At 42.9% G+C, this 15,241-nt stretch overlaps 1 protein-coding gene across 2 annotated transcripts in view; it reads right to left on the bottom strand.

Annotated features, from left to right (window-relative positions):
- The window catches only part of LOC310809906 (phosphatidylinositol-binding clathrin assembly protein), a 34,651-nt gene extending 26,370 nt beyond the window's left edge, over positions 1-8,281 (bottom strand). For both annotated transcript variants that reach the window (XM_083677426.1, XM_083677427.1), the window contains exon 1: positions 7,098-8,281. In XM_083677426.1, coding sequence (XP_083533552.1) covers positions 7,098-7,227 — 130 coding nt within the window. In that variant the 5' untranslated portion in view covers positions 7,228-8,281. The remainder of the gene's footprint in view (positions 1-7,097) is intronic.
- Between the last annotated feature and the right edge of the window lie 6,960 nt (positions 8,282-15,241).

Raw genomic sequence — 15,241 nt, 5'->3', positions numbered from 1 at the left:
TCAACGGAGTTTAATATGGAGGTTATCAATGAGGAACAATCTTTATTAGGCTAGGTCGGTAGTGAGCTTATGTTAACCATGGGGCCTCTGATCCTCTCCACAGCATGGAGTCTGTGGTCAAGGTAAGAGCAGCAGGAAGCAACCTTGTCTTTGTCAGCTCTTACTTTCACCTGACCCTCCCCAACCCTCCATAAACCAGCCAATCACAGACTCCAATAGAATTACACTTCTGAGCTGAACCCGAGCTGAGCTGAGCTGAGCTGAGCTGAGCTGTATTGGCCTGGTTGGATACTCTTCCCCCATACACCAAACAGTGCTGGACATGTGACCATGTAAAAAGAAAATGTCTGAGCCAGGCCAGCGCAGTGTGTGTGTGTAAAGCCTGTGTTAGATTCTGAATGAAGCAACACATTTGGCCGTGTGTTGTAAATGTTGTGGATGTTGGAACGTCACCACAGCCTCAGAGACTAGACGAGTGCTCTGGTCGCAGTCGTACTGTATACAGCGTTACGTAGTACTAGGACAGACACGCCAGGAAAGGCAAAGCTCTGCCATGCCGATGCTCAATCCGGCAGCCATATTGGGTGTGCCATTTGGAATTTAAAGTATACTGTACATGTGCTCATCATCATCATCAAAACAGAATTTGCAGTATTTCTCAAATGTCTTTCACACAGGCAAGACTGGTAAATCTCATTGACCAATGTCTATTCTGCCCATTCTATTTCATTCTATTTCATTCTATTTCATTCTATTTCATTCTATTTCCTCCCCCCATAACAGGACAGTCCCATGTTAGGCTAGAGATATTATTACGTAGATGAGTCTGAGACAAGGCTTTGTACAGAAGCCACGCACCCATGCTAACTGAGACACGATACATGATCAATAGGCACCGAGCTCTCCGTCTCATCCCTACAGTACACATTTCTGACATTTCCTTCTCATGTCTGGCATCAATATGAGCCAGGAAACAGCAGTATTATGAAATGGATCCACACTATTTTCTTGATGTTAGCCTGTATGACTCACTGAAATGTCATACTGAGGCATATTGGAGGCTGTATTGTTTATATACAAAATTCACTGTGATATGAAGATGACTTTTTATGGAATAAAGATTATCTATTATGGAATAAAACATAGGATTCTGTACCTGTGCATGTTACAAATTAAACTTCTGATGTTCTCTCTCTCTCTCTCTCTCTCTCTCTGAGAGAAGAGCCGATTGGGTCTGTGGGGATTGGGTGTCTGTGTGTCGAGTCTGTGTGTGTGTCGTCTGTGCGTGTGTGTAACGTCTGTGCATGTGCAGCGTCTGCATATGTGTGTGTAGCGTCTGCATTAATGTAGGTGATGTGTGTTGACTTCAGACGAAGTGGAACACATTTGGACGTCATTGATCACCGGCCAGTCAGAGTCAGTAGTCTTAAATGGAGAAAGGGGGGATATTGACTGGCTACAGTGTGAACGGCCAGTTCCTCTGGGGCACGGATCACATTTTATCCAGGCAATCTGCAGAAACCCTGACGATGCATGGCTGAACAATTCCCTTCTCCTCCTCTCATCCCTCTCTCCTCCCCCTGTGGCCAGCTAGCCTCAGAGAGACTGAAAGCTACTGCACAAACCCACCAGCTAGCTAGACTTAGTGTGTGTGTGTGTGTGTGTGTGTGTGTGTTGGACTTGGCATAAAACATATTCCTCTGGGTTCTTCAGTAATCCCTGCTTCTTCTCTCAGTTCATTGCCATCATGTTCATACATCACACACTCACAACTGAACACCAGAGGAATTAGAACTAGCTTATTACTGGGTAATGATAGGAAGAGAGATACGAGGGAGAGGGAGGAGAGAGAGATACAAGAGGCAGAGAAAGAGGGGAATGACTGGTGAGATCATCCCTCCATCCGCAGGCTGACAGCTCTGTCAGTATTCCTCTGTGTGAGAGTTCCATTGTTCTAGGGTTCTGTTTAACCTTTGACCTCTGGCTCTGGACTGGACCAGCCAGGCGGGTACTGGGCCACCCCTGGCACGGAGGGCTCGACCTGGCTGTTACCTCATTACAGCCTCTGTCAGTGACACTACAGCCAACAGCGAGCGAGCAAGAGAGAGGGAGCGAGCGAGACAGAGAGAGAGAGAGAGAGAGAGAGAGAGAGAAACCAGGTAGTCAAACCAGGATGAGGGAGAGAGAGAGAGAGAGAGACCACCTCTGGCTTAGCTGCCAGCCTCCTGACTGCGCAACGACCACTTGTGCAACAGGGTTTAAAAGGTTATTAACTCCCTCCTCAGAAATCAAAATACCGCCAACCCATGCAATTGAACTGGTCGCTTTTCAGGGGTGTAGCTGGTTCAGGGTGTTTTGGGGGGCGGTCACGTATGTTGGCAAAACAGAGGACGCAGGTTTGGAGACTTGTGAGAGCTCATGAGCGAGGACGCAACACTGTTCATGGTCGCGTGACACCTGGTACACTTGGCCCTACATGGGTCGTTGTCAAGGTTGTGCTGGAGGCAACAGTCACTGTCTACACCTTAACAGAACAACCCACTGACCTTGATTCAACGTTGAAGCTGTTACAGGTGGCACTTCTATTGTCTAACAGGAAAGGGACCAGAGCAATTCTAAATCTACCCCCTCTCATTCAATAACACACACAGGTTAGTACATGAGCATCAGTACAGCGGGCAAGATGAGACAGCAGTAACACCTTGCACATCTGTAGTAATCTCCTGCAGTCAATCGCACTTATGGTCTGTTCAGTCTAAAGAGGATTCCCCTCCACCCAAATCCTCCTGAGAGAGAGGCAGGGAGACGACAAAGAGACTATTAATAGAACTGGACGGGTTCATTCCCTCTTTGCGGCTTTCTAGCTGCTCTCTCTCTACTGTTCTCATGGTGACGCCGGAACAGGGATGATGGCATTTAGAACCATGGGGATTTTAGAATTCCACACAGCACAGTGGGATTTTGCGGTCATAGTTGTTGTGTGTAATACAGCAGAACCCGCCCCACCCACCCACCCACCCAACCTAAACCTATCATGTTGCCTGTATGGCTTTGAGTTAGGCAGCAGTCATTGTTGGGCACATTATTTACATAAATGTACGTACATTCACATTACGTGGCCCATTACTTCTGAAAGTTGCACATTCTAAAGATATTCATATTTAAAGTTATGCATTTTCTTTATTGTGCAACTTTCAGAAGTTTTGGACCACATAATGTAAATGTACATAAATGTATGTAAATAATGAGCTCAAGAATGACGGCTGCCAGCTCAGACATGGCTATAGAAGTGCCTTTGTTCTAAAGCCTTTAGGAGCAGGTGGCCTTTGGAATACTGTGGAACATCATCTATTCCAGTTGTGAAGTCCATGCTGATAAGGTTGATTGGAATACATATGCAAGCTACTTATGACAAAAGTTAGAACATCTGACTATAAAATTCCTGGATACAAGCTGGCCATGTTAACTGGTGAAATAAATGATTGGTAAATAGCATCTTCCTGTGTGACTCCTTGCGCGAATAACTCTCTTGTTCAGTCAACATCCTATTTGTTAGCAACTGTGCTAATTGACTGCAGTCCAAAGAGGTGACGTTACTTTGCTCAATTTAGCCACTTCAGTAACAGGAACTGTAATTCATTCATTTATTTATTTTATATATATATGTTTTGTTCTAGAAAAACCCAATTACACTGATTTTCTATAATTTCAGAATATGAGCTGACACACATCTTTGGTGATGTACATTATCGGAGGAATGTGCCAATACAGTTATTTCTGTAGAAGGCCAATAATATCGGTGCTCTGATATATGTCAGGCTCTACAAAAGACACAACGCCAGTAATGAAGCCAAATTCATTTTGAACTGGAGTTAACATTGTAGTTATAATCCAGGCCTAACAATCGAACTGTATGCAATATTAATATGATGAAATGATGAAATGAAATCATAGCATCATGCTGTGAATGAAGGTTCTCGTTTTTTTCCCACACGTCAAATTGCTGATTCGGCTCTGGACGGTTCTGAGCCAAAGCAGAACTGATCACCTCAGTCCTGGACCACGATTCCCCTATCTAAGGACAATAGTGTGAGCCAAACAGTAGGGTGAATTTACCAAAATACACTGATCTAGGATCCGTTTCAGATCACATCCCCCAAATGTGGACCATAAGGATTTGGAGAGGCGTACACTGATCCTGGATCCAGGCCTAAAAGCAACTTCTACCTGGGGCTAGCCTTGCAGCAGTCTGAGACTGTGTCACAGCATAGATTCCAGTGCAGGCGAGCTGCAGCCAGTCAGCCAGCCAGTCAGAAAGGGAGGGCGGAAAGGAAGGTAGTTTAAGGTACAAAACAAGTCATCTAATGCGGCCAAAGGCCCCAACACAGCTAAAAATAACCCAATGTGAGCACGTGAGCAGGACAGGAACACTGAATGCTCCACACACACACACACACCCCCCTCATACGCATTCCCACACACACACACCTCATACTTTCACACGCATTCACCACCCACGCACGCACACCTTGGCCTGGAGTCCACTTCACACATATACAGAAAGGCAGCAGTACCCAGTTTTTAAACCATACTAGCTTGGATCAGGAAGAGTTTTCCGCTATGTTTAGGAATGGTACAGCTTGCGGAGGACGTTTGACAACAAGCCTGGTGCTGCCTCACCGGCAAGTCAGTAACCATGAGTACAGACATTCTACAAGAGCCAGCACAAAATCACCAGAGAACGGTTGTCTTATATGCTGTAGAATGCTAACCGAACATCTCTTTTTCCTTGAATTAATCTAAATCACAATTGGACCTGAACAAATATTTCCCATCATTGGTGTTGGCCTACTACAGCTGAGCTAAGGTGTTAAACACATAATAACCCCCACCCTCCTACTACGTGTACAACTAGGCCTGCATGATGCATAAAGACCCATTCAGTGATCTAAGTCAAGGTTGCCCTTTACTCTTCATTTCATAAAGGGTGCTGTGGTGTCGCAATAGAAAACACCTCACTGTGGCTCCAAGTCACACATGGTCTACACCTTTTTTGGACAAAGCACCTCATTGCACGCTCTCAGGCACGCACGCGCGCACGCACGCACACTACTTTCCGTTCATTTCAGGGTTCTACTCTCCCCTAGAGTTCCAGTTCCCTACCATTACTATTGTGAGGGAGAGAATTGGGAACAACCACCACCCCTGTGGAACTCAAACCATGGTTTAAACCAGTTGCTCTGCTCTTGCTCTGCATTGTTGCAGCCATGACAACACTGCAAAGGTATTAGGAAAGACTTTGGTCTAAATGTCAACACTTCCCTCTTCTATTACACAATAATAGCTGAACTAGTCTAAAACAGAGGTGTGCTGCATTGAATACACAACACAGGCCAGTCCTTCATCAGGCTACAAGTTGGCAACATGCAAATAAAGACCAACTCCACCTTTGACATTAAGCAAGTCTATGATCCAAATTCAGACTGACACGACTGTCAAGACATAGAAAATCTGAAGAAAACAAATATATCTACCAGTCCATTTCAATAACAAGACACAGACAGCTGTGAGAAATAAGATATCAGGGTAATCCACGTGCTGACATTTGGCTGTAATAGCCCAGTGATACATATCTCTAAGTATGATTCTGTACAAGCCTTTAGGTCTAGACCTACACTGCAGCTGACCAACTGCACTGTAGTCATGGCAATATGCCTACTTAAAATGGGAGAAACGTCATCATCAACATCTTGGAGATTCACAAGCCATGAGTAATTGAGGGGGACAGTCCCAATCATGAGATGAAATGGCTTCAAAACACCATTTATTTTAACCAACGGTGCGTGAATGTCAAGCTGATAGGGGGTGTGCCAGCCTACTGCTGCTGTTATGAACCAAATAATGGTACAAATAATAAGGTCTGAACATCTAATGCCACAACACCATGATATCATTCCAGGTCATAGAATTAGAATGAGTAGAACGGGCATCATTCTAACTCTATGTTCCAGGTATTTTAACAGCTGCACAGCAGATGTAACACTGTGGGCCCCAATTTGATTCAGCAAATAGTGCTGAGTAGAGCAAAAAAAACTGTACCCCAATTTTACCCATTTTTGCACATGCAATCTGGGGCCTGTGTCTATCCTGTGTAGTCTGATGCAGATCCAGCCAGACTGTGTTGGCCTATGTTACCACTTTGTACTGCGTAGGCCTATGTTGCAATATCCCCACTAGCATAGTAGCCTCCATAAAACGAAGCCTGTCTTCTCTGTGGTATTCTAGTGTGGACATTGGAAAACAACCATTGTATCATTTAAGTGACTTGGTTTCAGTTTCAATAATAATGCACCCTGGCTGACCTTCAGCACTAGTCTCATCAAAGTAATGATCACAACCTTGATGACCAATGAAGACCACTAGAAAAGGCACTAGGCACAAGATGATTACCCATCAGGTATGTCTTTAAGTTATAGTGCATGTCAATGTGACATTTTTATTTTTATTGAACCTTTATGTATTTCAGGGAGACACACAGAGACCTAGATGTGCCCTGATTACAATAAAACATGATCACCTTGACAACACCTTGATTGATGATGAAATGAGTGATTGATTATATGTAATATATATAAATCACGTGTGTGACCACAACTTTAATCATCTACTGTATTTTTCTATGGTTTACAAACTTTGCATAGTTTAAACATTAACCAACAACGTCTCAATGAGAATATTGATTATGACTGACAAAACATCTTCTCTGGAATGTACTGACAAACATGTGAGAATGAGCCAACTAGGATACAGGTCGGGCATAGATGTGTCCTCATACGGCTGCTGGACATCGTAAAGCACATCTATATGAGCATAATAATCAGCAGCAGCAACAGCATAATCATCACGCACACATGTATTACTTCATGACTGACAGTACAGTAGATGAACATTCAAATTAATTCGCAACCTCATCATCCGTCGGCAGCTACAACGTGACGGAATGCACATTGCACCATTCACATAACTTAATGCACCATTCACATAACTTAAGACAGTACGGGTAAGTCAGGTTTGAAGCACGACTGTTAGCTACTCACAATCAAGGTGTTTCTTTTTGGGTCCACTGACTTCGTGTGTCGTGGCCTTGCAGACGGCTTTGCTGATCGCTGATCCGGTCATGCTGTGCTGAGCCGCGGCGATCCGATCCGTGATAGACTGCCCTGACATGTTTTCACTCAGCTAAAATCCACAATAACTCGGCTAAGGCTAGCAAGATCAAGACTGTGTCCAGTTGGTGATTGACGTGACTATACTGACAAGAGCGTGAATTCTCGCCACGTCAATTGGTTCCGAGACAAAAAAAAGTGTTGACGTTCCGCACGATATCGTAGGAAAATGTCTGTCTTACTGCTACAATGTTCAGCTACTTGTGTGGTAACCACCACCAGTGAATTAGCAAGATAGCAGGCTAAAGTTCTAAAATCCAGGATTACCTACGAGAGGAATTTGCAGCTAGGTCCTTGGCCTGGTTGAATTTGCAAAATTGGTTAACGGTTAGCTAACTAGCTATCTTTAACAAGGTATTCTATAGAGTAAAAAAAACAACGTTGGCAACTAACAAATGACAGTAACTAGTTTGTGTTAGCTAATATTTCCGTTACAGCATTCGAACCAGGAACAAGTCCCACTGTGCAATTTGTAAACAGAAATGACAGCTCGCTGGCTACAAATAAACATAGCTAGCTAACAACCTGGATGCCTATGGTCAATTAACGAGATCTAAGCCCGCTGGCGAGTTATGTGTCCCGAATTTAAATCACGGTTTAACTGAGCAAACGTTACCAAGTAAAGCCAATATTAGCTGATCCGTCGTCTTGAGAGTGATTTTACTTACATGGAAGTTAGCTAGATGTATGTTTTAAACTACCTAACTACCTAAAGCAGAGTTGTCCCTTGGTTTGCAGCGACACATAACGATGAAGACGGGTGAAAATAAACTTGTGAGGCTTGCTAAATTGCGCTTCAGGGTTGGAGACCCAGACAAGACAGCAGTCAGCTGGCTAGCGTTCCTGCTAGTACAAGCAGCTAGCTCGCTGTCAGACACCAGCTCAGGCTCAACCCAGGACTGAACACCTGAATTACAACTATTTACTCCGATTTATCCATACAATTGGCGATATTTATTTCCGTGTATTTTGTCTAAAGCCCAAAATCTTAGTAACCACTGATCTTTGACACCCCAAACATCTTCTACTTTCCGATATTCCGGTTGTCTTGGATGTATAGGTTCGCTTACTGCTTCTCTGCCGGACAAAATGGCAGAGTAAGATCAGCTGATCTGAGAAATTCTTGATTGGATGAGACTTAAGAGCGTGTCGAATGTTTAAGGTGGAAATGTGATGATTGCTATGGAATTTCTGAGACAAATACACACATTTACTGTATTTTATCGAATAAAATATCCATAAACACATCCATTTAAATTGCGTTTTTACCCACGAATCGAGATTAATTATTTGGGTGCACGCCTTTGTTGTATAGGTGCCATCTTTCAGACACTTCTTACATACTTAAGGTCGTATTAAATTATTTCTCAGACGCCGTGTCCTTGTTTGACTCTTCGAATATGGAACATTCTGTGCCTAAAATCGTGAGAACCATTATGAGTGTAGCCTACATTAATACCCCTCTGTAAATTGCATTGGTTTAATGACATTGCCACCACTCTTTTGTATTTTACGGTGGATTCACTGAATTAAGTACATTAGAATAGTTAATCCCCCCCCTATACTTTATCCTGCCCCATGCTGAAGGCCTATTTATTCACATGATGTTGATCATTAATACGTCACCGTTTATTCAAATTTAATACATAGGGATTTCACAAGGGTTATCTGGGGGATATATTGCACATTTTACATAGCCATAGTTAAAAGGTCCTGCATTAGATACATACTAAACCAGTGTTTCAGATGCATTCAATATGAATTTAACTGTAGGTTTTTTTCCACATTCAAATAGATTACATATGCTACACGCTACAATGCCTGTCCAAGAGTCCATATTGGAAATGAGTGTGTTGCTGAGCAGGGGTGAACCCAGGTACACAAAAGGCAGATGTGACTCCAGAACAGGAGATTCAAGTGTGTGTGTGTGTGTGTGTGTGTGTGTGTGTGTGTGTGTGTGTGTGTGTGTGTGTGTGTGTGTGTGTGTGTGTGTGTGTGTGCGTGTGTGTGTGTGTGCGTGTGTGTGTGTGTGTGTGTGTGTGTGTGTGTGTGTGTGTGTGTGTGTGTGTGAGAGAGAGAGAGAGAGATATCATAAGTCACTGATGTGATATCGCGATGACTAAAATCTGCTGCACCTCAGCTCAGCCACAGCCACAGCCCATGGGGAGGGGAGGTTTCTCTCCTGTGAAGTAGTGTTCCCACACTACAGAAAACCAATCGCTTTAACGTTTTAGGCAATGGCTCCTAGGGATAGCCTACAATCAGTCATGAGTCAATTGTGATCAGAATTTGATAAGAATAGACAATATCTGAAGTAGTCTAATTATGAGGCATGCATTAATAGTAAATCATACCACATTATACCTAGTGTTTATTCTTGTAGGCTATATTAGAGGTGTGTGAAGGCAGAAGAACTTAAACAAACAAATAAATGCATTCATGAGAAATTAGTAACCAACCACATTCTAATCTTCTGGAACAAGGAAGTGGTTAGGTAGGCTAGGTGGTGCAAGTTACTCTTCACGTAGGTTCATGAAGAGCTCCAGAATGACGTCAGTGAAAGCGAAAACCTTGGTAAAGTATTTGGATTCTAACGAACTAGGCTGCTCATATTTTTTTCATTATAAATGGAACCCGTCAAAAGTGATCTTGTCTGTGATAAAGCTTATACAACCTCTTATTCATTTAAAAAGAGCAAAGAGCAAAGAGCAAAGCAAACTGGCAATAGTTTATTTAAAGAACATATTGTAAAAGTAACACAGTATTTGATGTTAGTATACATCTCACATCCCTTCAACTCATGCAGCAATGTACATCCTCCTTATAGAAGTGTTCCTCCCCTTCTCCTCTACTTTTAACATTCCATTCACCCCCCACAAAGAGTTGGAGTACATTGCCATCTAGTGGAAGAATTTTAGAACTATTTCCATGGCAACTAGATGTGAGCCAGTAGGCCATGGCAACAAGCAGCCAGCCAGATTCTATCCCCCTGAGAGTTCTATAGCTGTCACTCATGCATGAGTAGACCCTGGCCACTTCTACTCAGAAGTCAACAAGACCCACATCATTACACCTGGTTGAATACGCTATTGATGGGAGAGGGGTATCTAAGGCAGGCACCCCAACACTGTAGAACATTTCATTAAGCAGTTAATTCATTGATATTTTAGTCTAGAGCTACACAATATTACAAAAGCAGCCTGTCATGGTATCTAGAATATTCAATTGTGCATATCTAACTGTAAGAGTTCAGAATCTGTAACAAAAACTGATAATATGAGTCTAATATGTTCTGTCACAACAGTAATTAAAAAAATGACTGAGCACAAAATGACAAAGTCTATGTTTTGACTGTCCACTAGATGACCTGGCCTCTCTAGTCCAGAATCCTCCTATGGACACAGCCCTTTTCAAAAGGCCAACAAAGAGACACAGAACCCTTAATCCCACTACAGTGCCTAGCCGAGTTGAGCTGTGCTGGGCTGGCCTGGTTACACATCCACTTTAGTTGTTGTAACAATGCTGGAAAGGACAGGGTGAAAGGAAAATATCCAAGCCAGCACAGTGTGGTTCGGGTCGGCCCTAGAATGTAGACCCTAAATGTCACAAAGTGGTGATTCATTAGACAACCCCAGAGAGACTATCAGACTCAGGTCCCACCACCACTGGCTGATAGCAGCCGACACACATGTAGCACATGACACACAGGTGCATACTCCCTGACAACCTCACTGTCAGTAACAGCAGGGTCAGGTATGACTGGCTAGCATTAAACTGCATCATGGGATACGTGATGCTGGAGCTACTGTCACTGCCAATGACAGGGGGGGCATCTGTGCCTCTGTGAGAAAAGGAATAGAGGAGAGAGAGAGAGAGAGAGAGAGGGGGGGGGTATGGGGGTATGGGTTCATGGGGAGATATGGGGGGGTGGTGATGACGAAAAAACATTTATTCATTTTATTTATTTTTTATTTTACCCTTATTTTACCAGGTTAGTTGAATGAGAACATAACTCATTTGCAGCAACAAATAAAGGCAGAAAGGAATAAGACGTGGAGAGGTAGGAGGTGAGAGGAGAAAAGGATGAACATAAAAGGATATACTGTAGAGGGAGGGAAAAGAGGGAGCAAATAGAGAGAAGAGGAAAGGTAGAAATTAGGGAGACATACAGAAGAGAGTGGAGTCAAATGAAGGGAAAAAAGGAAACAGGAGAGGAAAATCTGCCAGCCACAGAAATACAAAGAAATTAAGTAGTCTATAATAACCTCCTTGGGCTATTGTGCACAGCACATATAAGCCTGGAATAACAATGATTCAAACCTGGCCTTAGTGGAAGTTAATTTATTGAGTAAAGTTATTATTTGATTTCAGTGAATCACACGACTATGAAGCATGGATCAGAAACGTGTGGTGGTCAAGCTGTGCGAGATGATGTGAAAGTGCTGTGGGAGATGACTGATGATAGGTAATGCCGAATCATCTCAAAATCATTTAAATCAAATCATTGAGTCTAATTTTAAGATCATTTAGGATGATTTGGGCATAACATTTCAAACATGCATATTGACTGTTTTTTGGTTAAAAATTCTAACAGTTAGCGGTTAGTGACAATGCCCAGATAAACAGAACCCAAGTGTCTTTCCTTGTCCATAGACTCCTTTCAGGCTAAGGAACCAAATATGGGATTTTGTCATTTGGGTGAACTATCACTTAAATTGCTCACGTTTTATGATGTTGTTCCTTTGTGTGTTCTCGAGCCAAACAGAGACAAGCTAAAGAATCTATTTCGAAGCCTGTTGGTCTGGAACTGGATGCTTCGGTACCATCTGCCCGATGGAATCAAAAGAACAGGGTGTGACTGGGATGGCTGTTGTCCTTGATGATCTTCCTGGCCTTCCTCTTACACCTCTCAGAGTAGATGGCATGGACGGCAGGGAGCTCACAGCCCGTTTTCACCACTCTCTGCAGGGCTTTACAGTTGTGAGCAATGCAGCTGCCATACCAGGCGTTGATGCAGCCGGAAAGGATGCTCTCAATGGTGCACCTTTATAAGATTGTGAGGATCTTGGAGGACATGCCGAATTTCCTCAGCCACCTGAGGAAGACACTGGTGTGCTGTCTTGATAAGTGTGTGGGTGTGTTGTGACCATGTTAGTGATGTGGACACCAAGAAACCTGAAGCTGTTGACTCTTCACTCTTCACCTCAGCCCCTCCGATGCGGATGGGGGTGTGCCCCTCCCCGTTTCTTCCTGAAGTCCACAAACAAGCTCCTTGGTTTTGTTGGCATTAAGAGAGACATTATTATCTCGGCAGAATGAAACAGTGACCAATACATTTACTTAATATCCCAAATTTGTGATGAAACTGAACCCACGCCAGCCTATAACTATGTTATAGTGTATAGTCTATGTACCTGTAGTTAGATTGTAGGCGTTGCCAATATTGGTGAGGGTGTTTCTGTATACCAGAGTGACTTCAGTGCTGAAGGGTCCGATTTGGTCCTGGTGTTAGCTCCTAGTGTAGCTGAGGATGCCACCTTTGGTCTGTCTGGAAGACACATTGGATAAACACATCCACTCTCTATTTTGGAAATTGCTGAAATAGTAGAGGACCACAGTTATGTGAGGAATCCTCCTCACTCACTCACTCCTCACTCCTGTTTACTGGCTATGCTAGCCCTTATACACAGCCCCTACCTCCCTCCACCAGCCTGGACTAAATGCACTTTAAAATCTAGTATTGACTGTTACTGACTGACTGACTGTTATCTTTTTCTTCCTATGTTTACATTGTACACTATAATGGCCATATTTATCTATTGTTGTGTTCTTCAATCCATCTCTGCGCTGCCACAGGCCTCTCCTAACAGGTCCACATAATTACCCTATTTAGCCCATATTTAGTATTTAGTTTTTAGTATTTAATGCTGGTCTCCTGACCTATAATTGCACTGTCTTGCCTTACCTTCTTGCACCTCACCAAATCATACTTGAATTATCTTGTACTACAGGGTCAGTCCCTGCCCTGTCATCCTTATCATACAGCCTCATCACATGTGGACTTGTTTGTTACTTAGTATTTAGTATATTTTTCTCAGTATCTTTATTCTTATCTGTCTATAGTATTCATATAGACTTCCTGTTTACAATCCTGCTTATGTTGTATGTTGTATGTTGTATGTGTATGTTATGTGTGATGTCTCTATGTCTTAAGCTACTCCTGAATTTCCCCTAGGGATAAATAAAGTTTCTATCTATCTATCTATCTATCTGCTTCCCCTGCTGGCCACCAGTGGCCACCAGAGACTTATTTTATAATTTTCCTTATCCATCCTTTTTGTTAATTTACCTCACCTGTGCCTTGTTTTTTTCATCCAGCTTGAAAGCCTGGTTTTTGCTTCACCTCTTGTTCAATCGTGAACTAATGTTCTATGGATGTACCTGTGTTTCCCTGTGACATTCTAAGTAAAGCTACGTTTGATGTCCTTTGAAGTCCTGTCTCTTCTCTGCACTTGGGTCCACCTTAAACCACCTGTTACAAGTTATAAATAATACATAAATAAAAAGTAACACATCAAACTACACATGAAGAAATCTGCTTATTAAGATAATTATTTTAACACAAGAAAGGCAGTGAAGTGAAATGGACAACCTGTGTGCAATCTTTTGAAGTGCAAGTATTTCCTTTTAGAAATTAGAGTCATGAGCAATGCACTTCAGCAAACTGTGGACGATCTCTATGAATAATGACCAAAACATCATAACCAACATTCATTAAATGTACTGTTCACTGCAGTCTCATTGATGTACAGTACCTTCAACTATTTCCTTGAGTTCCTTCACCTGGCTCTCACTGGCTTGTAATTTGGTCTCCATGTATGCCAGTGATTGCCCCATGGCCCAGTTCATTCAGCAGGCAACAGATTTCTGTCTGGCAGTTTGATGGTGAGGTTGTACCTTCAGTCATTTCTGTGTCTTCTCCATGACAACCCTGTTGAGCGTTGTCATTCTCCCCGACTCTCTCATTCTCTATCTGAAACACTGCCTCAGACAGACAGCACCTCAGGAACACTAGCAGAACTATGGAACTCCTCATACTCGATCTGAACTGAAACCTCTCAGTTACCTGTGAACTTCAGCTCCTGGTCCCATTTCTCTCTGTTATATACGCATGTATACCTTGCATGTGAAACATTATGCAAGGTCCACATGGTTTTGAGATTGCAACATGGAAAAAGTCATGTTCACCGACTCAAAAAGAAAAAAATGTAACACTCCTCGATTAGGTCATTCTGCAGGCAGCATTTCTCAGTCCAGATTTTAAGAGTTTCCCAGTTCGGAAAACCTTGGGAAATCCTTTGCAGAAAGTAGCTACAAAGGCGTTTTAAATGAGTGATGCCTCACAACACCTCAAACCAATCAAATTCCTTGCTTAGGTGGAGCTCCAAAAGAACAGAATTTTCCTTCAGGTTTTCTGCAAAATAGTCCTACCCAGTTGGAAAAGACGACGCACATAACAACAAACAACCATTCTATGGGCATGTGTGGGGAGGGTTCTTGAATGTACTGTTACATCCAGTCAAATTGTGAGCACATTCTCCCATCACTCCGTCCAGTTCAATCCAAGCCAGATCGGCTAATCTACAATTCTCCAGACCTCCAAAGGAGGCGTGAGAACAACGTGATTTGGAAGTATAGCTATGCAAGACTAGGCTATCCCAGATGGACATTACCCATGCTTACTGCACCAGCATACAAGAGCAGACACTACAAGACACTACAGAGGATATCAACAGCCAAGAGCTTCGGTTTGTGTCTGCACTTCATTCTCTACATCCTGTCTATGTTCATAGACATTCTGTGCTGCTAAACTCAAAATTATCTGTGTAGCTCCTGGACCTGTTTCTCTCCATATATATTGTACACCAGGGGAGGCTGGTGGAGGAAGAAATCAGAGGATGCGTGTTTGATACCATCCCTCATTCCATTCCATGCATTACAATGAGCCCGTCCTC

The sequence above is a fragment of the Argentina silus genome (assembly GCF_951799395.1).
Source record: "Argentina silus genome assembly, chromosome: 1".
Classification (NCBI taxonomy): domain Eukaryota; kingdom Metazoa; phylum Chordata; class Actinopteri; order Argentiniformes; family Argentinidae; genus Argentina; species Argentina silus.
This window is presented reverse-complemented; position numbering and strand designations above follow the sequence as displayed.